The sequence below is a fragment of the Podarcis vaucheri genome (genome assembly GCF_965113315.1).
Source record: "Podarcis vaucheri genome assembly, chromosome: 5".
In the NCBI taxonomy this organism is placed as follows: Eukaryota; Metazoa; Chordata; class Lepidosauria; order Squamata; family Lacertidae; genus Podarcis; species Podarcis vaucheri.
In genome coordinates, this window is record NC_138763.1 from 52,440,428 (window position 1) to 52,464,388 (window position 23,961).

The 23,961-nt window shown below is 40.2% G+C and overlaps 1 protein-coding gene across 35 annotated transcripts in view; it reads right to left on the bottom strand.

The window, feature by feature from the left end:
* The window catches only part of ABLIM1 (actin binding LIM protein 1), a 219,979-nt gene that overhangs the window by 95,806 nt on the left and 100,212 nt on the right, over positions 1–23,961 (bottom strand). For all 35 annotated transcript variants that reach the window (XM_082222587.1, XM_082222596.1, XM_082222612.1 and 32 more), the window contains 2 exons: positions 4,118–4,301; positions 2,847–2,956 (listed from right to left, as the gene is read on the bottom strand). In XM_082222587.1, coding sequence (XP_082078713.1) covers positions 2,847–2,956; positions 4,118–4,301 — 294 coding nt within the window. The remainder of the gene's footprint in view (positions 1–2,846; positions 2,957–4,117; positions 4,302–23,961) is intronic.

The window sequence follows — 23,961 nt, forward strand, 5'->3', positions numbered from 1 at the left end:
CACCAAGAGCTAAAGTGATCTGAAAAAGAGTGAGCTCCTGAATGGAAATGTTTATTTTTTTCTATAAGCTATTATGTAAATAACATGTTATTATATCTGACGAGTAGAGATCATAGTTCCAAACCATTACAATTCCCTTGGCTCTGGCCTCACAATGAAGTAACTCTACAGTTACTGTAATCCGTTACCTATAACCTTGGCATTTTCTGTCTAAATGGCATTAAAATTTCAGGTTCCGGACTGCTCTCCATGGACATCAGACCTGCTACCTTTGAGGCAAACTGAACAAAGGATCTTCATTTTAGAAGCAACCAACGAAAGGGTGACAAGTCCGCTCGCCCTTCCGGTGCTGTGGTGTTGCAGGACAGCAGACGTTCCACTAAGGCCCCAATGAGGGAATTGTAGCATGGGTACCCCATCCAGATAGATGGCGGGGGCTCTCCCCTGCCATTGTGTCATCTCCAGCCTAAATCCTGCACATGAGATTATTCAATTATTCAAGGTTCCCACTCAAGAGATGACCCTATGTACATAAAGATGTTTCCTCCAGTGTCCTTGCTCTCTATGCAATCATTAATTTCATAGTTGTGAGCACCTGAAAACTGCTTCTGTTTTGTCACTCCTAGGGCACTCCAAGATCCCCCCTCCCTGCAGAATGTTCCTTAGGTGTATCAATTTGCAGCGCCTCAGAGACCTTTTGAAGGCTTTTGAGCCAATGTTTCTATGTTCCATACTGGACAGTTTTCAAAAGTTGTCACTTTCAGAGTACTGTACTCCCAAGATTCAATGGATTGTCTCTTGTCAGTTTCCGTATTGAATCCTTCCTGTCAGAAAACGGTGGAAGGAAAGGATTTCCATTCAATAGCTCACTTGCTCCTTTTTTTCATCTATTCCTCTGAATCGAAATTAATGAATTAGAAACTAATGGGGTGCATTTATTTTACCTTCAATCTGATTATATCACTGAGTTCTGAATGATAGAGTTGTGTTTATTGAGAGATTTAACACACATAGCCCTTCTATGAAAATAAACTCACTTTCTCTTTCATCACAGCTAAAATATTCAACTTCCTATGCTTTTAAAAAGGAAAGACAAATGCCCAATATTATCACCATAAACATACAACAGAAATTTCACTGGAAGATACAATAATCCTCTTTTATCTAAAATCTACAATTAAGGCAATTGAATTTTTTTTTTTTTTTTGCATCCTTCTTTCTCTACCTATAAGCTTTCTTGCTAATCTACTTAACAGCAAGTAACCAAGTAATAGAGACACATCCTATAAAAGAGATTTACTTCTGAACAGGGCTACATTACAAAACATGACTTCAAAAGGAGAGGGAAGATTGATGAGGCTTGCAGCTTTGGAATGAAGCGGAAGATCTGGAATATTTTGCACTAATTAAAATTCACCTGTCAGAGCAGGAGAGTAGGAACCATCACATGAGAGAAGAGACGTGGAAGACAAATGTTTGCCAGCTACCATTTTTCTGAAGTTTGCTTTTTAAACTCTACTCAACTTCATTTTCTAGCAGAATTAGCATCTGGTGTTCTTAGCAAAACTTGGCATTAACATTATCTTATACTTTGCTTCGACAATAACAACAGATGACCACCAGAATTTTTACCTGTATAGTATAATATCTCTTTCTCTCTCTCTCTCTCTCAACAAATGTACTCACATACTTCTTTGGATGATGGGATTGCTGGTTTACTTTGCCACTATATCTCTTAACATAATCATCACAAAATTGTTTCTTCTTTATAAACTACTGTCAACAGTTATTTACAATTTAATTCCTAAGCTGATATTTAAAAAAGGTGCAACTGCTGAAATTGTGAAGTTCTTATTAAAAAATTTAGAATCTGATTTTGAGGATCTTTTGACATTCCTAAACTAGCAAACCAACTAGCCACAACTCATATATCTACTGCATATAACACTACAATAGGGTTATTATTTGCCAATTTCGCAACTGTAAAAATCTGGAATTTCATTCAGACCTTGAAAATGCCCCACAGTAGCTACCAAGAGGTGAGAAACGAGTGATCAGCCATCACTACCAGTAACTGCCAGCAGTACTGAGAGATTTTAAAAACCTCAAGTGGCAATTCAGGATGGCTGAAATGTTTGTACTTAGAAAACAGAAAAGAGCTAATCCTTTCCTGTAATGTTTTACTCTTTTTCCAATCAGTCCAAGTATTGACATGACCAAAATATCAGGAGATACAAGTAATTATTATAAAACATTTGTAGAGAGTGTCTAGTTGATGTACTCCAAAAGCTGAGCGTTACCAGAGGTCATGGCTTTGGGGAAAGGGAAGGGGAAACACATGGTGTACAGCAAATCAAATTAAATATTGTATTAGATACAAATTTTCCATCACAATAAGGGAACTGTGAGATCAAATGTTATGTTACCACTGTCTAGACTTTAGGTCATTTTCAGCTTTCTAAAATTCTTTTTATACGTAGCAATTACTTGAAACATTGCAAATTCACTTTCACTTTTTTCTTTTAATGGGAATCGCAGCACTTACACCAACAGGGCAAAACTTGGTTGTATATTCTCTGGAGCATCTACTATCAAAAGCACTAGGGAGTAGAATGCATTTTGAGAGAAAAGACATGTCATGGGATCAGCTCAAGAGACTAATTCACAAAATACCTTCTCCATGCATGGTTAAAAATGTAGTGCTCAGATTTCCAGAATGCAGAACTGAGCAGCCCCAGAAACAAATCAGCACTGCTCAGGTTAGACTGAACAAATGGTACAAAATAGAGAGGAGGCTATCCAAGAGTTCAATTTTGTAGTTTAGGAAAAGATTACAGAGTACTTACTGCTGGAACTGGAGAGTTCTTTTGGGCTGGATGACATAGGCTGAGCACACATTTGACAGAGACAGTCTCTTCCATTAAAGGTAACCCGGTCTCCTGGTGGGAAAGGACGTCTGGAGAACGAAAGAACAGAAGGATTTTAATTCAAGGTTATCTGTGGAGTTTCATTCTTTCAGTCTCTTTCTCATCTCTCTTCAGCCGCCGCCTTTGGTGCAAATCAATATCTTGCAGGAATGTGGGCCAAAAATGTTCAAAATGCAACACTGGCAAAGCCAGGCACTTGGAGAAAATCCAAAAGACTAAATGCACCTCCACTGGAAGAGAAGCAGATGTTAGATGAGACTGACTGATAGTTTCGCTTCAAAAAAAGATATCACAGGAACAGTATGAAGAGGTTGTTCTTTTAAATGTCTAGCATACATGAAGGTTTTCATTTGGGAAATAGGGCCAATGGACTTTCTATGCTCATGCAAAAATCAACCACTTAGCAGTCTTTTGCATTCTGGACATCCAGCTTCTTTTAAATAAGTTAAGATAGCTTAGTTGGTTAGATCATGGTGCTGATAATGCCAAGGTTGCAGGTTCAATCCCTGTAAGGGACAGCTGCATATTCCTGCATTGCAGGGGGTTGGACGAGATGATCCTTAGGGTCCCTTCCAACTCGATGATTCTATTATTCTAAGTGCTGATCAGATGGCTCATGCTCAGCAACTGATGTGCTCAACCAGCCCCCATAGTTTGAGCAATTTCTAATCTTCTCAACAGTCACAGAGTAGTGTAGGTCCCCTGGGAACAACACTGAACTACAACCTTTCACATAAGAAGGAAAAGCTTACAGCACCAAGTATTCCCAGGCAGCCTTCCAATCAAGTACTAACCAGGAATGATTCTCGCTTAGTTTCCAAGCTCCAATGTACTCAGAATTACATTCACACTTAACCCTTCACAGTACAGTAACTGGAAAACAGCTTTTATGAATTATAATTGTCTTCCAAGCCAGGAGTAGAAAGATGATATTGTTGCTGTTATTGTTATTGTTTAATAATAATAATAATTTGGTTCTGTGTCACTCAGCTTCAGGGGCAAATAGTGGTGAGGGCAAAGAGAGTATTTTCAGCAGGAAAACAGTATTAGGGAGAAGGTTACCCCTCCCCCCACCAATTTACCATTTATATAATATTTTATCATGCATGTAATTTTTAATATGCATCTCTTACTTTGCATTGGTACTGTCTGCAGTCCTGAAGTGGTTTATCTAACACCAGATGACTTACTTGCATACAGTGCAGGCAAAGCAGTTAGGATGATAGGTCTTCCCAAGAGCAGTTACAACTTCTCCTTCCACAAACTCCCCACAGCCATTGCATCGGGTCCCGTACATCCGCTGGTAATCCACAGTACAAAGGTAATCTCCATTCTTAATGAAAAAGCCACCTTGAGCTAAGTCGCACCCGCACACTGTAAAGGAAAAACAGCAACAACAACCAATCAAACAAGAACAACAATCAATAGAACATCAAGGAGTTGAAAAGTGCATTTGTTCATGAGTGGCTAGTGGAACAGAATATTATGAGGGATGTACTGCGATGCCAGTGGCAGCCCACACAGGAACGCGATATGGCTTTGGAGGCACCACTCAGCCATGGTGCAAGCAGAGGCTTGGAGTCACCTGTAAATCCCAGTGCCTATCTATAGCAGTGGGGGATTCATGTTATATTATTACATATTATATTATAATATAAGATTAGTTTATAAAAGCAGAAATCATTACAAATTCAAACTGCAACTGTCAGTTCTCCCCCACCCCAATCTTAATTTTAGTGAAGATAAGGCCACACAAAACCCACCCTTGTTGTTTGCAAAACTGATTTCAAGCATATGAGAAAGTAGGCCCAGTGCTAATTAATTCAGTGGTTTTTTTAACAATTCAGTTCTTCAGGGATCACCCAGTTAGCTACTACTCATATAGAACTTTTAATATACAAACTACTTCATTATCAATATCTCATTCACTCATTAAAATTATTTTTAATGTGAGTTCTCACCACTTTACAGAATCAGAGTGAAGCAGAGAACCAGTTAGTCTATGCCAATCCAGAAATTCAAATCCAAGGCTCCACAATGTATCCATGTCTAATACTAGTCGTCCCTTTTGCAGAATTCCATATTTTACCCTCCCTCTGTTTTACCAAAGTTATCCTACCAAAGTATTGAGTTCTTAACATCTGTCAGCACATTTATATTAACAACTCTAAAATCCAGTGAGGAAGTAGCTACAATTACTCTCCTGATTTGAAAGAGGAACGAGCTGACAGCTAAGGACAAGTCATTGTTTCCTCCTTGTCAACTAACACTATTCCCCTCACTACACTCTATATCCTCTCAGTAGGTAATACAAATTGCTATATCTTGTTGAAAGATGGAGGCATCTGGCTTGCCATGTCTGAAATGAGAATGCTGGACTAGATGAACCTTGTCATGTTTTCTTATGAGTTGGGAGCTTAGCTTCACAAATGAGCTAATGCACTAGTGCTTCCCGTTTCAAGAGATCATCTCTATGAGGCTCTCACCAGGATGACTTCAGTAGCCTCCTTCACAGTATTTCATTGTAACTCAAAGCTACTTTACAATGATGACACTGTCATCTCCAGTTACAAGATGCTCTGGAATAAGGCTGGTCTTGTTGGCTTAAAGAATATACATAAAAAACAACCAAGTATATACAGCATACCCCATTATGCTTGACATATTGGGCAACATATTTCCCCACAGATTAGCATATACCACCATCGTTTTATAAAGGGAGTCTGCATACTAACCAATCTGCTAAAGAATACTCTGCATCTGAGCAACTTATGCAACCTTAATCACTATTTCATGGCCACATTGTAAGCAATAAATAATTTGTTTTTAATAAGCCTATATGTATTATTATTCAAATACAATTCAAAATTGGGGGGTGGGCAGGTGTAGGGGACTCCCTGGTCCTGAATGGGGTAGCTGTGCCCCTGAAGGATCAGGTGTGCAGCCTGGGAGTCATTTTGGACTCACAGCTGTCCATGGAGGTGCAAGTCAATTCTGTGTCCAGGGCAGCTGTCTACCAGCTCCACCTGGTACGCTGGCTGAGACCCTACCTGCCAGCAGACTGTCTCGCCAGAGTGGTGCATGCTCTGGTTATCTCACACTTGGACTACTGCAATGTGCTCTGTGTGGGGCTACTTTTGAAGGTGACCTGGAAACTACAACTAATCCAGAATACGGCAGCTAAACTGGTGTCTGGGAGTGGCTGCCGGGACCATATAACGCCGGTCCTAAATGATCTTCATTGGCTCCCAGTGTGTTCCCAGGCACAATTCAAAGTGTTCAAGGTGCTGACATTTAAAGCCCTAAATGGCCTTGGCCCAGTATACTTGAAGGAGCGTCTCCTCCCCCATCGTTCAGCCCAGACACTGAGGTCCTCCTCTGAGGGTCTTCTGCTTATTCCCTCACTGCGAGAAGTGAGGTTACAGGGAACTAGGAAGATGGCCTTCTCAGTAGTGGCACCCTCCCTGTAGAACACCCTCCCTACTGATGTCAAAAAAATAAACAACTATCTGACCTTTAGAAGACATCTGAAGGGAGCCCCTTACTGGGAAGTTTTGAATGTTTGATGTTATAGTTATATGCTGTGAGCTGCCCAGAGTAGCTGGGGAAACCCAGCCAGATGGGTTGTTGTCGTTGTTGTTGTTAACAGGATCCCAAATCAGTTTTAAATGCTCAGTTTGCCAACATTGCATAATGAAAAATTAGTAATGGTCAAAGGTTTCAACCATTTTACACAAGAGTTAGATTTTCCTGTTTCCCAAAATACTCTGCTTAATATCCAGAAAAACAAACCATGCAAACTCCTTCCCAAAAAGCAATCCAAGTACATAAGGTTTTATTAAAGTCCATGTACGTGAGAAATATCCCAATATTGCATTAAATGAATGAGGAAAACAAGACTGTTATGGTCATGATATCACAATTAGCAAACAGTATGGTTTGACAAACCAAACCATATATAACAAAGTAGTACTGGGTATATCATAAGACAAATGCATCTCAGGTCATTACATGGTAACAAAATAATCTGGTTATTCATTAATAATCAGGCAATCCTTGGCTCCTTCAGGAGGAAGGCTGAAATATAAATCTAATAACAAATAAAGAGGCTGTATTCACACTGAGCAGGCACACAGGGCACCTCGGCACAGTCTTGCACACTAGAGTGAAATGTACTCCCTTTCTATTTAAATGATAGTAATCATTTATAAACGTGAAACTGTACATATAAATTAACGTGTGTAAATTTATGAAAAGCTATGACCCCTTTCAGCCTATGTCTGAGTGATACAGTTCTCTTTTTCTTGGGGGAGATGCTTAAGCGGTCAGCCTAGCATCCCTAGAAGTCGGGTGGGGGTGCTCACATAATTTGTGTTCACAAATGGCAAAAGAAACTTGGATTGCCTTCTGTTACTCAGGAAAAGTCTGCCAGTCAGAACTCAAACCTCTGATAAGGACTCGTAATTTCTAATGCCTTAACCGCTAATAAAAGCTCACTTTGCTAAAAATGGATATGATACTACACTCCCTAAATTAATGGAAATATATAGAATGCCTTCTCCTCCTTTGGCTTACGCATAGCTAGGAACCCACTGTGGAGAGATCACTGCTCCAGGTTATAAAGGGAGTTAGAGTAAGGACAGAAGATGAAAGCAGTCCAAATTTAGAGCCTTCCCAGGGATGGCAAATCCTCATTAAATGCACTTGCGAGTCGCATGTTCTCAGAGAGGGGATTGAAAGGTACAGTCCGAGAACTTTCCCCAGCAGTACGCTGTTATAAATTTGGATACCAAATCCAAATTTATAACAGTGGGCTGGCATAACACACAGATGAATCCGATTTCTTCCTACTCCTTTCTGCAGGCTAGAACTGGATTTTAATAGCCGTGCCCCACATTCAATTCACACAGAGTACAGAGGAGGAATAGCTTTATAAACAGAGCAGAGAAGAAGCAGCAATTTCTAAGTGTGTGTCCCATTTAAGGGACTTTAGGGCTGGCTGGTGTTACTCTCAAAACAATTAGCTTTTCAGCAGTCTTATGCAGTTTTCCTAAACAGAAAACACTGGCCACTTCCTCTATCAGAGCTCCCCCCACCCCCTGCAGAAAAGCTCAGCACTTTCCCCCTCTGGCATTTGAAGCTGTCAGGATTTGTTAATAAGTATGGATGACAACTCAGCCACATGCACTACAAAACAGTACATCCATCTTCCTTTCTCTCTCTTGCCTTTTTGGTATCCATCCAAGATAATCAGCACTAATAACTTAGGCCATTTTAAATGTTGTTTCGATGTTAACTTGGCCATGCATTGTTTACACAATGTAATATATAATGTCTGAAAGCCCAGTCAATTAGCAAATAACTATTAAAAAAACTTGTGGGCAGGCTTTGACCATCTGCATGAATATGTCACATGGACAGAACACTGAAGTCATGAAATGCGATCCTAGAAGACAGTGGGAAAAGTAATACCGTGGTACCTCTGGTTACAAACTTAATTCGTTCCGGAGGTCCGTTCTTAACCTGAAACTGTTCTTAACCTGAGGTACCACTTTAGCTAATGGGGCCTCCCGCTGCGTCGCCACCACATCATTTCTGTTCTCATCCTGGGGCAAAGTTCTTAACCTGAGGTACTACTCCCAGGTTAGCGGAGTCTGTAAGCCAAAGTGTTAGTAACCCGAGGTGTTAGTAACCCGAGGTACCACTGTGATTCCATGCGTGGTTCCAGGACTATTAGGTATCTTGCTTATGAAGAACTCGATGTTAATACTTTTTGTAGCAACTCCTAATATGGAACTGAATTGTATACATGATCAATAACCAACTGAAATGGTTTTCACATTTAGGCAGCATGCAATAGTTTCTAATGGTGCTATGCACACTCCAAGGCACAGATGTAGAAATAGAGATGGCAGCTTGGGTTTTATGGACAAGAAAAAAGTGAAGTGTGATAGGAGATCCCCCAAGACTTTATTTGATGAAAGAAGCAAAAGATTATATATGTGAGCCATATTTGCAATACTTTCTGAACAAAGCATCATTTCAAGTGCAAACTTACACTTCATAAAGGAACATATTCTGATCACAGTTCTCTTTTCTTTTCTTTTTTGCCTATAATAAGGTTGAAAATAACTAAGGTGGTTTGTCAGGTACCTTTTGTGTGTTCACTTCCCTCCCACTTGTCTTAGGATGAGTTTGAATATCATCTTGTCATGATTCATTTGAGGTGATCCTACTTCTGATGATGGAGCATTCATTCACTAGAGTGCTCTTCAAAATCACTCCTGAGATGAAAATCACAACTTAGCTTGGCGTCTACAGATGCCTGAGTTATGGTAATGCTGCTATGCCTTTGGAATTCTCTGCATAGGGCTTGATTTGTGAATAGGCATAAGGGTAAGTCTTGTGTGGCATAGCTTGGCATCCCAGAAACAGTGGCAGAAAAAATATATAATATTAGAAGCTGCTCCCAGATGAACCCTCACAAACCCCCACTGCTTGGGATGGGAGGAGAGGAATCCATTTGGGTCACATTATAACCTGAACCTACCAAATTTGCACTGCCTAAAATAGTATATGATCTAAGATGTAACCTTTGAAAATCACCCTTTTCTGAATTTTCCAATGCAGTTCTCCAATCAAAAGAAACATGGGCAAAAGTTCATAGATTATGGGAAAGAATACATAGCAATGGCTATATTTGTGAAAATAGCATGCAAAAATGCACATTAGATAAAAACTGCTTGCAAAAATGTGTACAGTAGGCAAAACTACACACACAAAAAAATATTAAGAAAAATTCACATTAAGATGCTGACAATATTTGTGAGGAGATTTTTTTAAAATGCAAACTGCTGCAATGAAATGACCAAAATGAAACAGCCAAGTTGACAGACTCACCCATCCTTACCCATTGCAGGCATTTTGTAATACAATACCATACCATACCAGATCAACAGGAACCTCGTATTATCTTTCATACTGAGAACAAGGAGAGTCCAATGAGAAGACAGCAACCCCATATGACATGAGTGAATGACTGAACAATTTAGTTTTTAACATTTTGCCAACACCAACAGCAGAAACTAACAAGGCAGATAAATCACACACACCCCACCCCAATGCTGCTATAGCAGGTGACTTTTACTCCGAGATAGACAAGTTAGATCCAGTAGGGTAAGTACAGCTGCACTTGTCATTCCTGTACAAACATGGGATTCAACCACATTTCTTCCACTCTACACAACTGTGCAGTAGCAATCATTATGTCAACACGTATTTCCCTCAAGATTTAAAGAAGCTCTTCAGTGCATTTTTACAACAGGCTATCTCCATCATATTAGTGGTTGGTGTCAGTTTTCATCTTTTTGACTATCTCAACTGTACCTTTCATGTCAAACAGAAGGAGTCAAGACAGACAAGGGTCTACAATCAATTGTTACAAAAGAAAGCACAGTTCATTTAATTAATTTCATTACAATACAGCTTGGAGGGTGTGTGTGTCATTCTACTGCAGTTCCCCCACACCCAGGTCTAACAGTTAATCAAGAGTGAAAGCAGTTACACATCATTCTTGCTTGATGAAGCTAATATCAGTACATACTCTTTAGGCAGGCATCCAGACTTATTACCAAGAATGTATATCACACTATCAAAAACTATACAAGAACAGGTAGCATGTCTGGCAGGACTTTTCTTCTCCCGAATGGACAAAAGAAATTCCACCATTATATTATTAGAACCGCTTCCCTAGAAAAGACATTGTGAGGCACTTAAGGATAGCTCTGGAAAGCAGCAAAGTCAAACATTTGTGAAGGCCCCAGGAACACGAAAGGGCTTACAACAGCAGCAGCAGCAGAATCACTGAATCAAACTCTTAAGATGGCAGCCTGAGAGAACTTTTGGAGAAAAACACAGAAAGGGGTCTGTGATCATTCAAGTCTTCCTTCACAAATGAGCACTGGTTAAAGCCCATGAGTTTTGGTCCCGTTCACCTCCTCCTACTTCCTCCTCCTCCTCCTCCTCCAGTACTGTATAAGAAAGTCAACAAAGCATTCTTCTCCAGACACTTTGTTTCTGTTCTGGATGGAGAAAGAGAAGAGACAGAGGTGCCTCTTATGGATCAATAGCTGGTTAAATCAGAGCAAGCAGAAGGCAGAAGTAATTCACTGACCTCAGAAGGAAGAGTGTGCCAACCTGTTGGGATAACTCTGTCATTTCTCTGCAGTTTTGAACTCCTTGCCTTGGGACTTTTTGGGGGCTTCTTAACCTTGGACCAGTTTCTAGCCTCAGATTTCCTGTCATTTAGCCCAAGAGCTGCTGGGACTAATTACCTGTTGCTGATCCTGTATCTCTTTTCTGCCTGAAGACAGATTTCTTCCTTACTGTCAAGGAAGAGCCTCTGTGATTGTGGACTGGACAGGAGCCAGGACATAACTAGATGTGTGGTTGCATTCAACATGACATGCCTACTGATTTTTTAAATAGCAGCCAGACATGGAAGAGTGATCAAGATTGGGACCATGATGCACAATCCACTTAGGCTTGCAATTCCTCCTGCCCATGATGAGCACCAACCAGTATACCAATCTGCACCTTATTATCTATGGAGAACAAGAGCTGCCTTAAGTATTCAAGTGAATCAAAACATAATAAATAAATAAATAAATAAATAAATAAATAAATAAAAGAAACCTATTTGAAATAGAAATGCTGCTATCAATCTCAAAATTTAATTTGTTTTCCAGAGACCTCAGGTACTTCTGCTGGGAACCAAGGTCCTTTCTGAGTTCACCAAATGCCTGAATTACTATCAAAAAATAATCTTATCTACACCTTTGTGGGGGGGGAAATCATGCTGATTCACACTGGAACAAGAGAAGAAGAAAAATAATGTAGAAGGCACCAGAATGAAAAGGAGGGGGAAGCATGGAACCTCAAAATTTTGGTATCTTCAACATAAAGCCTTCATATAAAGTCATTTTACTGTCCTCATATTCCTGATTTGAGTCTCTCTTCTTTTTTGAGGCCCTCTGCAATCTAATTGGAGTCTGCAGCAAATACAGGTAACTCAGCATCCATCATCCTGCTAATGTTGAATTCACTTGCAGGACATGACCCTGTAGAACAGTGTTTCCCAACCTTGGGCCTCTAGCTGTTTTTGAACTACAATTCCCATCATCCCTGACCACTGGTCTTGCTAGCTAAGGATGATGGGAGTTGTAGTCCAAAAACAGCTGGAGGCCCAAGGTTGGGAAACACTGCTGTAGAATGTGCTAATGTCAGCACATTGCACACAGACCCCAATTAGGCTATATTTGGTTCAGAGAGACAGAAGTAACTAACCTTAACTGTGATTTTCTCACTGTCTATGACATTAGAAACAAGAAAAGCTAACATTTTAAAGTCTATCACGGGAGTACTTTAGCTACTGTAGGTAAATTTATACACTGAATAACTTTTATTATAACATCTACTTTTGTACAGGAAAAAATATTAAAGTCACACATAAGATTGTCACACATGTCTGTTTTGCTACATATGCTTAGTTCTTGCCTCCCAGTGCTTCTCAGCTGCAGTTATGGTCAGACACAGCAAATCTAAAGAAGATTTCATGCCTCTTCCTACACAGAACTGTTTTCCATGTTGGAAACAGTTCAATATGAAGCACCTCTTTGCTTGACTGGTTTGTAACTGAGCTCTTATACAAGGGACAATTGCATATTCTTCACAAATGTGTGTAACTGAGTCCTGTTGCTGTGCTTTGTTTTTAAAGGAGAAGCTACCTTGGGAGGGAAGAATGTAGAGCAGAGTAACAGAAGAAATAGAAACCCTATCTGCTGTTTCTCCATTTGAAATCACCCTATGTGTTTTTTTCTTGCTGGGTTTCTTTCTTTCTTTCTTTTTTAAGTGTTTGCTAGCAATTTCCTTCGCACCAACCAGATTGCCAGTAGTCAACACAGCATTATGCCACAAATAAGGAATGGTTGTGAATTTTGGGAGCTGAGGGAAACAAATGCCCATAGTTGAGAATAGGTACACTAATTATGAGTCAAACCAAATTCCTACATCCCTACTGCTGGTTTTCCTTCACAAAGGGTCGGGAGAAAATGGCAGGAGGGAAGGGGGGAGGTGGTGGAATGTTCACAAATAGGCTCAGCCTTTCCAAGTGTTGAGAGACTTCTGAGTAAAAGGTCAGAAAAACAGGGTCTTTCCAAATCATAACTGGTATCGTTCACCCATTTCTAACACGTAAAACATTTTACAAATATCACATGAAAAACTGGCTGTCTACATCTGCCCTCATTGGGAACAGATTCAGAACAGTTAAATTAATGTAACTATGTGAAAGTGGCCTAAGGAACTGCACTATGGTGAATAAGGCCACACATCAAGCACATTGCAGATACTGTTTCACATTAGACCATTAGACAACTGGGTCTTTATATTACATACCATCGTTGTTTTTTTAATTGTTGACACCTAATTACTACCTTCTGGCTTCATTGCCTTCATTCATCACTCAAAATTAGAGTAATTCTATTGAGAGAAAGATCACAAGCGAGGTCAGAGTCAGGTTGTAATCTTGCTGCCAGTCTGATCCTAATTTAGATCACCTTTTCATCTTAGCCTTTTAGTCATAATACCACCAACTGGGATTCTCTAGTTTACTCCCACTTGTGCATTTGAATGCTGTGTACAATCTGCCTGCTTTCCAACATGACAAGCAGGAGCTGATATTAATGAGGATTGTCTTCTGAGTTTGTGACATATAAATTGCCCCTTTTACAAGTTCAGACAAGCCTAGATATCTGTAGAACACTCTGAAATATTGGAGCAGTAATGTTTTACCATTGTTTATCCAAATCAGGTGCTATAATAAAGAATCTCTTGCATTCTAATGACTGAATTGGTCAAGTGGTCTATGGAAGCCGTAAATATTTGTCTCCCTAAGGTATTTCCTTTAGAACACGTATTTCCCGAAGAAATTGGGACTATTCCTCCTATCATGTTTCATAATGTATAAAAGCAAAATATTTCCCCTGAAAACTCCAAAATAAAAGGCTTTATTTTGCTTACAAATGTGCATTTATCACAGTGTTTATGGTCACACAGATACTTGTCTCAGGGGATATGGATTAGCCACAGTTTCCTCCCCTGCCCCTGTATCCCTTCTTCTCTTCACCATTAAAGAAAAAAGGCATCTCCTTCTGCGCAACATTAAATGGCCTTCAGAGATTCCTCCAAGAGCACTCTGCACAGTTGTAGGGAGTCACCTTGGCATAAAGAGGAAACCCCCCAAATGTCCTCAAGCATCACTAAGAGAGTCATCAGCACTTATGAATACAGTAGTACACAGTGCAGTGTTTTATTCTGCTAGTAAGTGGGCAATCTGGTCCAGAGGCTATCCAGTAACAGTTACATCAGACACCATTCCACAGGAGGCCAACCATATCACAGCATGAGATAATCACAGACAATGACGGCAGAGCTTTAGGCTGAAGGGAGGTGGGCCATGTATAGACCAAAGTTGCATCCTCATCAACTTCCACACCAAGTTTCTCTACATCCCCCCCACAAAGCTTAAATGAGCTCTGGTGGAATACTTTCCTCATGAATTGAATCTAATTATGTCTTCTAATGCAGCCATTAGAGGTGAGAATAATATATATTGATGATGTTACTGTCCTATACTGTTCATAAATACTGCTACCAAGATATTAAGTCATTCTCAGCGGTGCCAGACAGTCTGCCCTCTGAAGAATTTATTGATAGAGAACCAGAGAAAGGTAAGCTGCTTCTGATAACAGTATATTCAGAGTTCAAAACTACTTGTGAATTGAATAAATCAATAGCATGGAAAGCTCTAAATTAAAATCTTTGGGAACGAGGCTTGCAAAGTCGACTTACCAATTTCATAGACAACTGGAAACCAGATGTGTTTCTGATACAGAGACCAGCTGAGTCTGAGGCCAGTTTAAAACATTACTTTTAATTATAGATGGGAAAGTGGATATCCTGCATTTAATCCTGATTAGTAATCTTTTTTTTTAGCATCCTTCATAAACACTAAATAATGAAACTCGTGCAATCTTTTCACGAACTTGCTGTTCCCAATACATATCCCCACTTGCCTCCAATTATAGTCAATGTGTAGATCATCAAAAAAAGCCTGTGAGATAAAGAACAATGGCCACATATCTAAAACAGCAGCAACTCCCCAGCGACATATCAATGTTGTGTGCACCGTGGCACAGACTTTTCATATTATCACTCAGGGAAAATTAACCTACCAGAGAATACAATGGGGGCGGGGATACCAAACTTTAGCATTAAATGCTAAAGTCTTAAATGAGAAGTCTTAGAATCATTGGAAAGAGAAATATAATATCATGCATTAAACAACAAATCACTCACTTGAAAGGAGTCATAAGGCTTTTCATATATTTTTTAAGAGTGGGGTACTATCTATTCTCTTATACATTTACTTCCCCTTTCTCACATGGCTCCCTTCCAAGTGTGCAAGGATAGACTGTACCACTGGATTGTATATCTAGAGCTAAATTCATGCTAGCCCTGCTCCAGTGGTAGCAGCCCATAAAATGGCCCAGTTGCATTAGATGACCATTGCTGAAGCCAAGTAGGTTAGGACTTGAGCCAATAATTGAACAGAAGACTGCCTCAGAGCTCCATGTGCACTTCTCTGATCTCTGCAGAGGAAAAGAGAAACATGAATGGAATAAACAGCACATCAAAACAGTGCAACTGTCCTTGTTGCAAGGGCTAGTCCTATTCATGTCAAAAAAAAAGTCAGGAGAAATGTTTGATGCAATGCTGGAGAGAAGGAGCAGCACAAAGGCTGCAGGAAGGTTGCTGTGTTTGTACTTCATGTGCTTTATTTTTGAAGAGCTACATAATCACAACTGCGCTTGAATGGTCCAGAGAGGGAGCCCTGCAGGAATCTGGCTTCAATAAAAGATTAATACTGATTTTAGTTTAGTGTATCTCAAGTTTTAAAATAGTATCCCACGGAAACATCTGGTAAGTATGATGCAAAAGCCAAAACAGGTCACAGACGTAAGGGGCCTCCTGAAGTAATTAAAGAGCAAGCAAACAAAAACAAACCACTGTCTCCCAAAGGATATGTTGCAAAAGCTTCATCTTCTTTTTCTGGATCACCATGCCCAATACAGTTTGGAGACTAACAATTAAAGAATGAAGGGGTCAGGGAACTGTGATGCATGCTCCAGTAAAAGAAAATTCAGATTGTGTGTCTGCTTAGAGCAAATTGGAGAGCTATATGAGTTATGATTCCTGATCAAGTTTACATACCTTATCATGCCAACGTTCCTTAATATGAAAATATTATAAAGTCTTAAATAGTCATTTGATGCTGTCTTGCTATATTGTCCTAAAGAAATGTCTGCCATCAAGAGTTACACAAAGAGGACTTACACCATGACAATTTCCTTTGCAGCTTAGTGGAAAGGTAAATCTTACTGAAATATTGCCTCCTGGTTAGCATCTATCTGTCTTGAGAGACAATGGAGGAGTACAACTTGGGGGATTAAGTCAAACCATTGGAGAGTTACAGCACCTGCTGTGGCTGTAGAGACTGATATGGAAGAGACATGTTTTGTTGCAGCTGGGGCAGACAAAGGTGTCTGGTCGTACTGATGCAGGTGTACCATGGCGTTTCTTCTTTCTGTGCTCCTCCCCGTGATCATTCCTTCTTTGGTCACTGCTGTGGTTACACAACCTGACTGATTGTCTATACTGTCTCCTAGCAACATATGTTGCAAATGGGTCTTCAGAATGCACCCCCCCACCACCACTGCCACCAGTTAAACAAGAATGGCTACAATCATAATACACAGAGGCAAACATTTGGATTTAGTCACACTAAAACAATGTTTCAGTCCACCACCTTGATTCAAATGGTGCCCGTCATCCAAACTTCGATATAAACACCCATTCCCATCACAGGAACCCTTGTGCCAAGTTTGGCAGCCATATCTCAAGAGGTGGCTGAACCTTTGTCAAAATTCCACAGGCCTAGGCCCTGGTTCACATGTCATATAACTCATAGCGTAAAACAAGCTATGACGCTATAATATGAGGGAGCAGCAAACTCAAGATCACCACTCAAAGGTTCTTGCTTCTGCTACTGCCATAATAAACCAGAGTGTGTCTTGTTGTGTCATCTGAACCCAAGCTTGTGATTTGCTTCCTTCAAACATGACCTCAACTCTCCCAGCCAACCACACATACAGTGAATCAGTGTGGATATGTTAAGAGTCTGGTCCAGTACAATTTCCAAGTCTAAGAAAAACTGAGCACTGTACAAGCCAGCTTAGCCTGTACCTACTGGTAAAATATCACATTCTCCATCAATCAAAGTTTTTAATAGCCTTACTTCAAAATTCTAAAGTGTAATTTCTTTCTTATTCCACTAATAAAACAAGATTTTCCCCCCACTATAAAGGATAATGAACTGCCCACACTTGTCAGCCTTAAAGCTTACAGGAATAAAATAAGGTTTAATTTGAAGAAGATTCTTATAGCCTGAGAACTTATAAATTTTTGTCTCACACATGCTGCAAATTTTGTTCATCTCATGGAGGCTATCAGCCAAGCCACCTTAATTTCTTCAAAGAACAGCAGATGGGACTAAAAAATAAATTGTTAGTTATATTATATACTTGATACACTATAATTCACATTATATTCATAAGATATTGTAAGACAGAATGATCTGTTCCTTTTATCTGACATCCCCACTGCAGCACCCAACTCAATTTTCCACGTTGTTTTCTCTACTTGAGTTATTGGATAAAGCTGGCTGACAGAGCAAAGGTCAAAAGATCTAACAGTCCAGCCACATTCCAGATGGTCGCTAAGGAGTCTGCTTAACATGGATTCCAGTTTTTCTTCTTTCATGAAGTACAGCTGATCCAGTTCAAAGTCAATTTTTTACAAAGTAACTCTAGATTGAAGTTAAGGGTTTAAGAAATCCCAGATCCTAAAGTGAAGATGTTGCAGGCTTCCAAGCATGTTTATAGTACTGAGAAATGCCCTCATTGTTATTTACTGAAAGCCTTTTTGCCTCCCTCTTCAGAAGACAAAAAGTCCAGAGTGGCTTACATACAACTGATAAGAACAACATTAAAATAGTAGAAACGGCATATGGCCTATATAAAGAAGTAGTGATGCTGACAGTTACCGTATTTTTCGTCCCATAGGACGCTCCGTCCCATAGGACGCACCTAGTTTTTTGGGGGGGAAATAAAGGGGGAAAAATTTTCTTTATTTCCCCCCCAAAAGCAGGTCGGGGAAACCGAACCAGGTCGAGGAACAGCGGGATGGCGGCGCTGCGCCTCCCTGCTGTCCCCCGAGCTTGTGGGGCTGGCCGATGTCTGCCCGGCGTGAGGGGCGCTCTGCTTCAGGGCGCCCCGCCCGCCGGGGGGCAGGCTGCTATCCGCAGCCTAGACATCCCTGCGGGACCTCCCGCAGAGCTGCCTAGGCTGCGGATGTGTTCCCAAAGCGCCTGGCGCTCTGCTTTCAGGGCGCCCGATGCTCCGGGAAGCAGGCTGCTATCCACAGCCTAGACATCCCTGCGGGACCTCCCGCAGGGCTGCCTAGGCTGCGGATGTCTTCCTGAAGGCTGGAGAGCGAGAGGGGTCGGTGCGCACCGACCCCTCTCGCTCTTCAAGCTTCAGCGAAAGCCTGCATTCGCCCCATAGGACGCACCCAGATTTCCCCTTCATTTTTCGAGGGGGAAAAGTGCGTCCTATAGGGCGAAAAATACGGTAATCTCACTAGTGCCTTCCAAGGCCAGTCCAAAACATTTTGCTGCCAGAGGCAAAAGACAAAATGGCACCCTCCTAGTCCATCTACAGAAGCTGGCTGGACTGGAAGTTGAATCTTTACTTTGTAATTGGTGACATGATAGTCACTGCACTGAGCGCAGGAGGCTAGCTTAGGGGGCACAGGGCATGACATGCATAACTCTGCTCCCAACAGAGTGGAGAGGAGCAACCAAAGACAGGTGACTACCATTGTCCTGGCATCCACTGACTGAGGTGTCCCAGCTGGTGAAGCAGCAGTAAGTCAAAATTGTGATTATGCAGTTTGGCTTCCTGGCTGCTGTTGCTTTGCTTATTCATGGGGCAGCCAGTTCTTAATGGCCTCCATGAGGAGAAGAACTAAATTAATTATGGAGGTGCTACACAACTCAGAAGGTGATAGACAATAAGTTTGTCCTACCATTCTGTATTTTGTCTTTAATTTATGTTCATTTCCAAACAAAAGGCAATTACGGTAATTAGCCTGCAAAGAAGACATACTTTAGTCTTCAAGAAGGTCTTCTACAGCTTCTCATAGTTCTTATTTGGAAGTGCTAATTTGATTGCCATTTGTGACCATTTAATGGCTTGTGATCAGATTCGACTGTTTTTGTTTCACAAAGAAGACTGTTGGAAGATTCCACTGTTTGAAGCAGGAGCCCCAGAGCTGGGAAACTGGACAAGCGAGAGATAGTGTCAATTGTGATTTCTCAGGCTACAGAGTCTTCTTCATGTGCAGAATGGGGAATGGGTGTGCAATGTTAACCCTTTTGGCTGGCAGGAACCCACCCCACACACTGCTGGATTGGCAGACGTGGAAAAAATACTCCAAGTCTAGACTTCTGCTTTGTCAGGGCAATAGAACCATTGATTTGTCAGAAGCTCCTCCAACTCTGGCTACTGATCTTAGGGACTTTGAAATAGAGAGCACATCTCCTAGATATATACTGAAGAAGAGCCACATCCTTTGGAAATACCCAGAAACGCAAATAAGATAAACATTAATATTTTGCAGACAATCTAATAAATGAAGTTTGTATATAGCAAACTTGTTAAGAGTTTAGTATTTTGAAAATAAACTTATGCACATTTTGAATAACACTCCCCAAGTAGGACGTAGTCGTCGTTATTATGCAACCTCAAAAACTGCTACTTTAAAACAAAGTTGTTAACTACCCCCTCTTTAAGTATAGCTTGTGGTCAATAGCTGAATGACTGAGATTCTTTGCATATCATCATGAAGAGTTCACTTCCCTAAGGATAAGCACCACTATTTCTAGCTAGCTGGTTCTTTATCAGCATTCAGCAAGAGCTAGAAATAGCTGTAGTGTCTCTGATCATAGAGCACTGGCATAAAAACACAATGGATGCAGACCGCTTTCAACTGGTACAGAATAGTTCAGGGCTACTTCTAGGCTCAGGGGTTATAATAATACTGGAATGTTATTGTTGGGAGTCTCAAGAGGATTTGCTGATTTATTTATCTTTAACACAGAGGAGAAAGACATACTGTCACTTCTAGAAAACCATTAGACTCAATCTCAACTACTGTATGGATGAAGTAGGCAGTTTGAGGGGGGGGAAGCACTGCAATAAAGTAAACAACAGAAAAGAAATTGCAGGAAAGAAAGCACTGTAAATAAATGACATTTTAAAAACCTCAAAGATTCTCTCCAAGCCTCTGCGAATAAAACGTTTTTTACCCACCCCACACACTGTATTTTGTTCATCTCATTTTGAGACCTTCGGTCAAGTCACATAATTTTCTTCAAAGAACAGTCTCAGGAAATGATATAATTTTAAATTAATACTTTAAAAGATAGCAAGATTGATTTTTACAGCCTGGATGCTATTACACCTCTGACGATCTCAGCACACCTGAGAACAGGTTTGAGAGTTTTGCTGACACAAACCTCTGCTACAGCTCGCAGCTAGTGAGAAGAAAGCTTAACCACAAGCTCCAATTCAGAAGGCAGGGTAAGTCAAACCTCGACTTAATTCAGAATAGTGCAGGGGTAAAAAGAAAGCCAAGCAAAGAGCAGAGTGGCTGCAAACTCTTCTTTGGGAGCAACAGAATATGCTCATGTAAAAAAAAAAAATGCATCTTTCCCCAAATGAAAAACTGCAGAGCAGTTTCCTGTATAAATTTGGAGATGGGGAAATAGTTTGGAATACATCACTTATCACACAATAAATGTATCTGTCCTGTTGAAATTTCAGCATGTATTGAAAATCCTTAATGCTGAACGTGTTACATAGAAGTACATCCTACTGATTTTTAGAGAGACTTGGCTTTGTTCTAACTAATGTGTTTAGGATCAGGGTGTCAGTCTGATTAATTCTGACAAGTGTAGCGTCAATCTCATGTCTGGCAAACTATCAGAGCAGTCTGTCAGTAGTGGAACAGCTTTCTAATCAAATACTCAGTTTAGGTGAATGCTTCACTCACAGCGGTATCAACCTGTAGTTTTTTTAAAAAATAAAAAGCTACAAGCACAACATTCATTTGGCAAAAGTAACATCATCTATTCTTAACATTATAATGCAGAGCCACATCTAAATTTCTTTTACCCTTGGAGAGGTTATTCACCCTTCTCCATGGACTGCTCGTATTGCAAATTATTAATCTGTCAGCAGCTTTTAAACATCTTCATTAACAGCCATCCATGGCAAAACAAGTTATCCACCAAGTTGGAAAGAGAATATATTCTATTAAACTACATCAGGGGCAGTCAGTGATGCCAGCAGGTATGAAATCCTGTAACAGGAACTCTAAAAGAAATATATACATAAATAATTTTATTTGTACACCGCTAGCAAAGCTGGTAAAGACTATATCAGGTAGAGATGGAGAGAGAAAGAAATTGTGAGGGGAAGCATACTTCTCAGCCACCAGAATCTTTGAACATGTGACACTCCAAGTAAGGGCTAATCCAGTGAGAAGGTAATACAATGCAACAGTTCAGGGACATACAAACAGGAATTGAAGGCAGAACAGTTATCCAAACGTAGTTCACATAACCCCTTCCGCATATTAAAAGAAGGCTGCAGAGAGTCACATAGACAACTGACACCATGATCTTCTGATATCATGTATTCAAACTGCATAAGAAGGAACCCTAGTAACTTTTTTTAAAAAAACAAAAAACAAAAAGCCAAACAAACAAACCCACAAAACAGTCTAATGTATACACAAAGAGCCCTAGCAAAGGAGTAGTGCGGATTGGGGCCATGGTTCTTCATTGCAAAGAGAATCTCTATGTGGGCACATACATTGTTATATGACTAGAACTCCTTCTGATATAGTTTTAACATATAGACATTGGCATGGATGGGCTTGCCTGTGTGATCCTGTATCCCCTGCCACACTTCCACTGAGGTGGTAACATGAACACCCCTCAAAGCAAAGTCAAATGCAGGTTCCTTCTATGTTCTTATTTAATAGCTTTGTTTTCGATCTTTTAATTTTCATCTGTTGTTATAATTGTTATAATGTATATAAAATGAAATAATAATAATAATTTGACTACATTCTAATACACACCTAAGAATACACCCTATTAAAAATAAGCAGGACTTACTTCTTTTTATTTTATTTAAAACACTGATATACTTAGGAGGAAACATGGATAAGACTGTAAGGCCATAATCTTGTGCACCTGGTGTAATCTCCATTGAACACAAGGGAACTTACTTCTGAGTAAACATGCATAAGATCTATTAACTCTATTCTATGTAGTCCATTTCATCCTCATGATTATATTATTTTTGTACTGTATTTTTGTCTATTAGGGTTTGTCCACATTACTCAACTAAAATCACTTTAAGCAAAGTAGTTATTTATAGTGTTCCTTGCAAAATTAATATTATATAGCCCCTGAAGGTACTGCTTGGCTGCCTGACAAAGTGCTGTTGACCAATGCCTGACTGCCAGTAATATCACAAGCTTCATCAACAGAAGTGTCTGATCTATCCACCCAGGGGACCAGATGCAAGGGGAAGCAGTGCTCACTGCAGCCTTTATAATAGCTGTGTATATGCATGTAAGAACTGTCTTATAATTAGAGAATCATGGCATTTTCAAGACCCCCCCCTCACAAAAAAGAGAATGTCCTGACATTGAGCATTTGGGTTTCTAGCAGATGATGTGACAGAATCTTGTACTATATACTAGGTTTAAAAGTGCACCTAGTACTTATGATCACTGAGATAGAACGTTAGCCTAGCTACCCTAGAAAGCAAGCATCTAGACTAAATAGTCAAGATTAAATAGTCTGCAATGGGAGAACAAAACAATCCTAGGTGAGAGAGAGAGTGGAGCTTAGACACTATATTGGATAAATGACATCACCACCACCTCCACAGGCTTTTTTCTTAAGCAAAATATTTCCACTTTAACTGGGGGAAAGTCAACTTCTAAGCATTTCAGGAGGATCTTGAAAAATATTCTCCAGGCTTGCTATCACCTTGGTGAATGACAAATTTAAAGTGGCATTCAAACAAAAGAAAGACACCTAATGAGACTGAAGGGACAAGCCACTTTCATCCCATTGATTTATGCAAGAGGCAGCACAGAAAAATCAAAAATCAAAAGAAGAGTTGGAGGTGTGTTCTGCTTTGCAATTTGGACAAAGGCTGACTGATATACTTCTCAAGGAACTGCAAATTTTATAAAGAAATATATTCATGTTCATTGTCTTAAGAGTAACTGCTTTGCACCAAGTTGATTTTGTAGCTGCCTTCAGCATGCAAATTAAAACACATTTATATATTAAGTTAATATGGGGGGGCACATCCTCATTCATGGTAACTATTGCTCTGCAAACTGCTCTCTGCAGCTTTCTTTAAGCATTATACTTTCCATGAGATGATGGGAGAGAAGAGCAGGCTTCCTGTGGCAGACACTGGCCATCTAGCATGAGGGCACTCGTCCTCACTAAAGTTACCCCTTTAACTGTGTGAAGGAAACTAGTAGTTAATCGTGGCTCATAGTTTGTTCTAAACCAGAACCAGAAACTACCATTTCAAATTATCTTATTCTTGTTTGGAGGCAAACTACTGCTGGTTGGACAAACTATGGGTACAATCTGAATGTCAGAACAAATTATGGTTATTGCAAACCAGAAGAGTGGAGGAAAGGGTCAGCTTACGAAAGGGTAGAGCAGAGCATGTGTGCCCGCAGCACATTC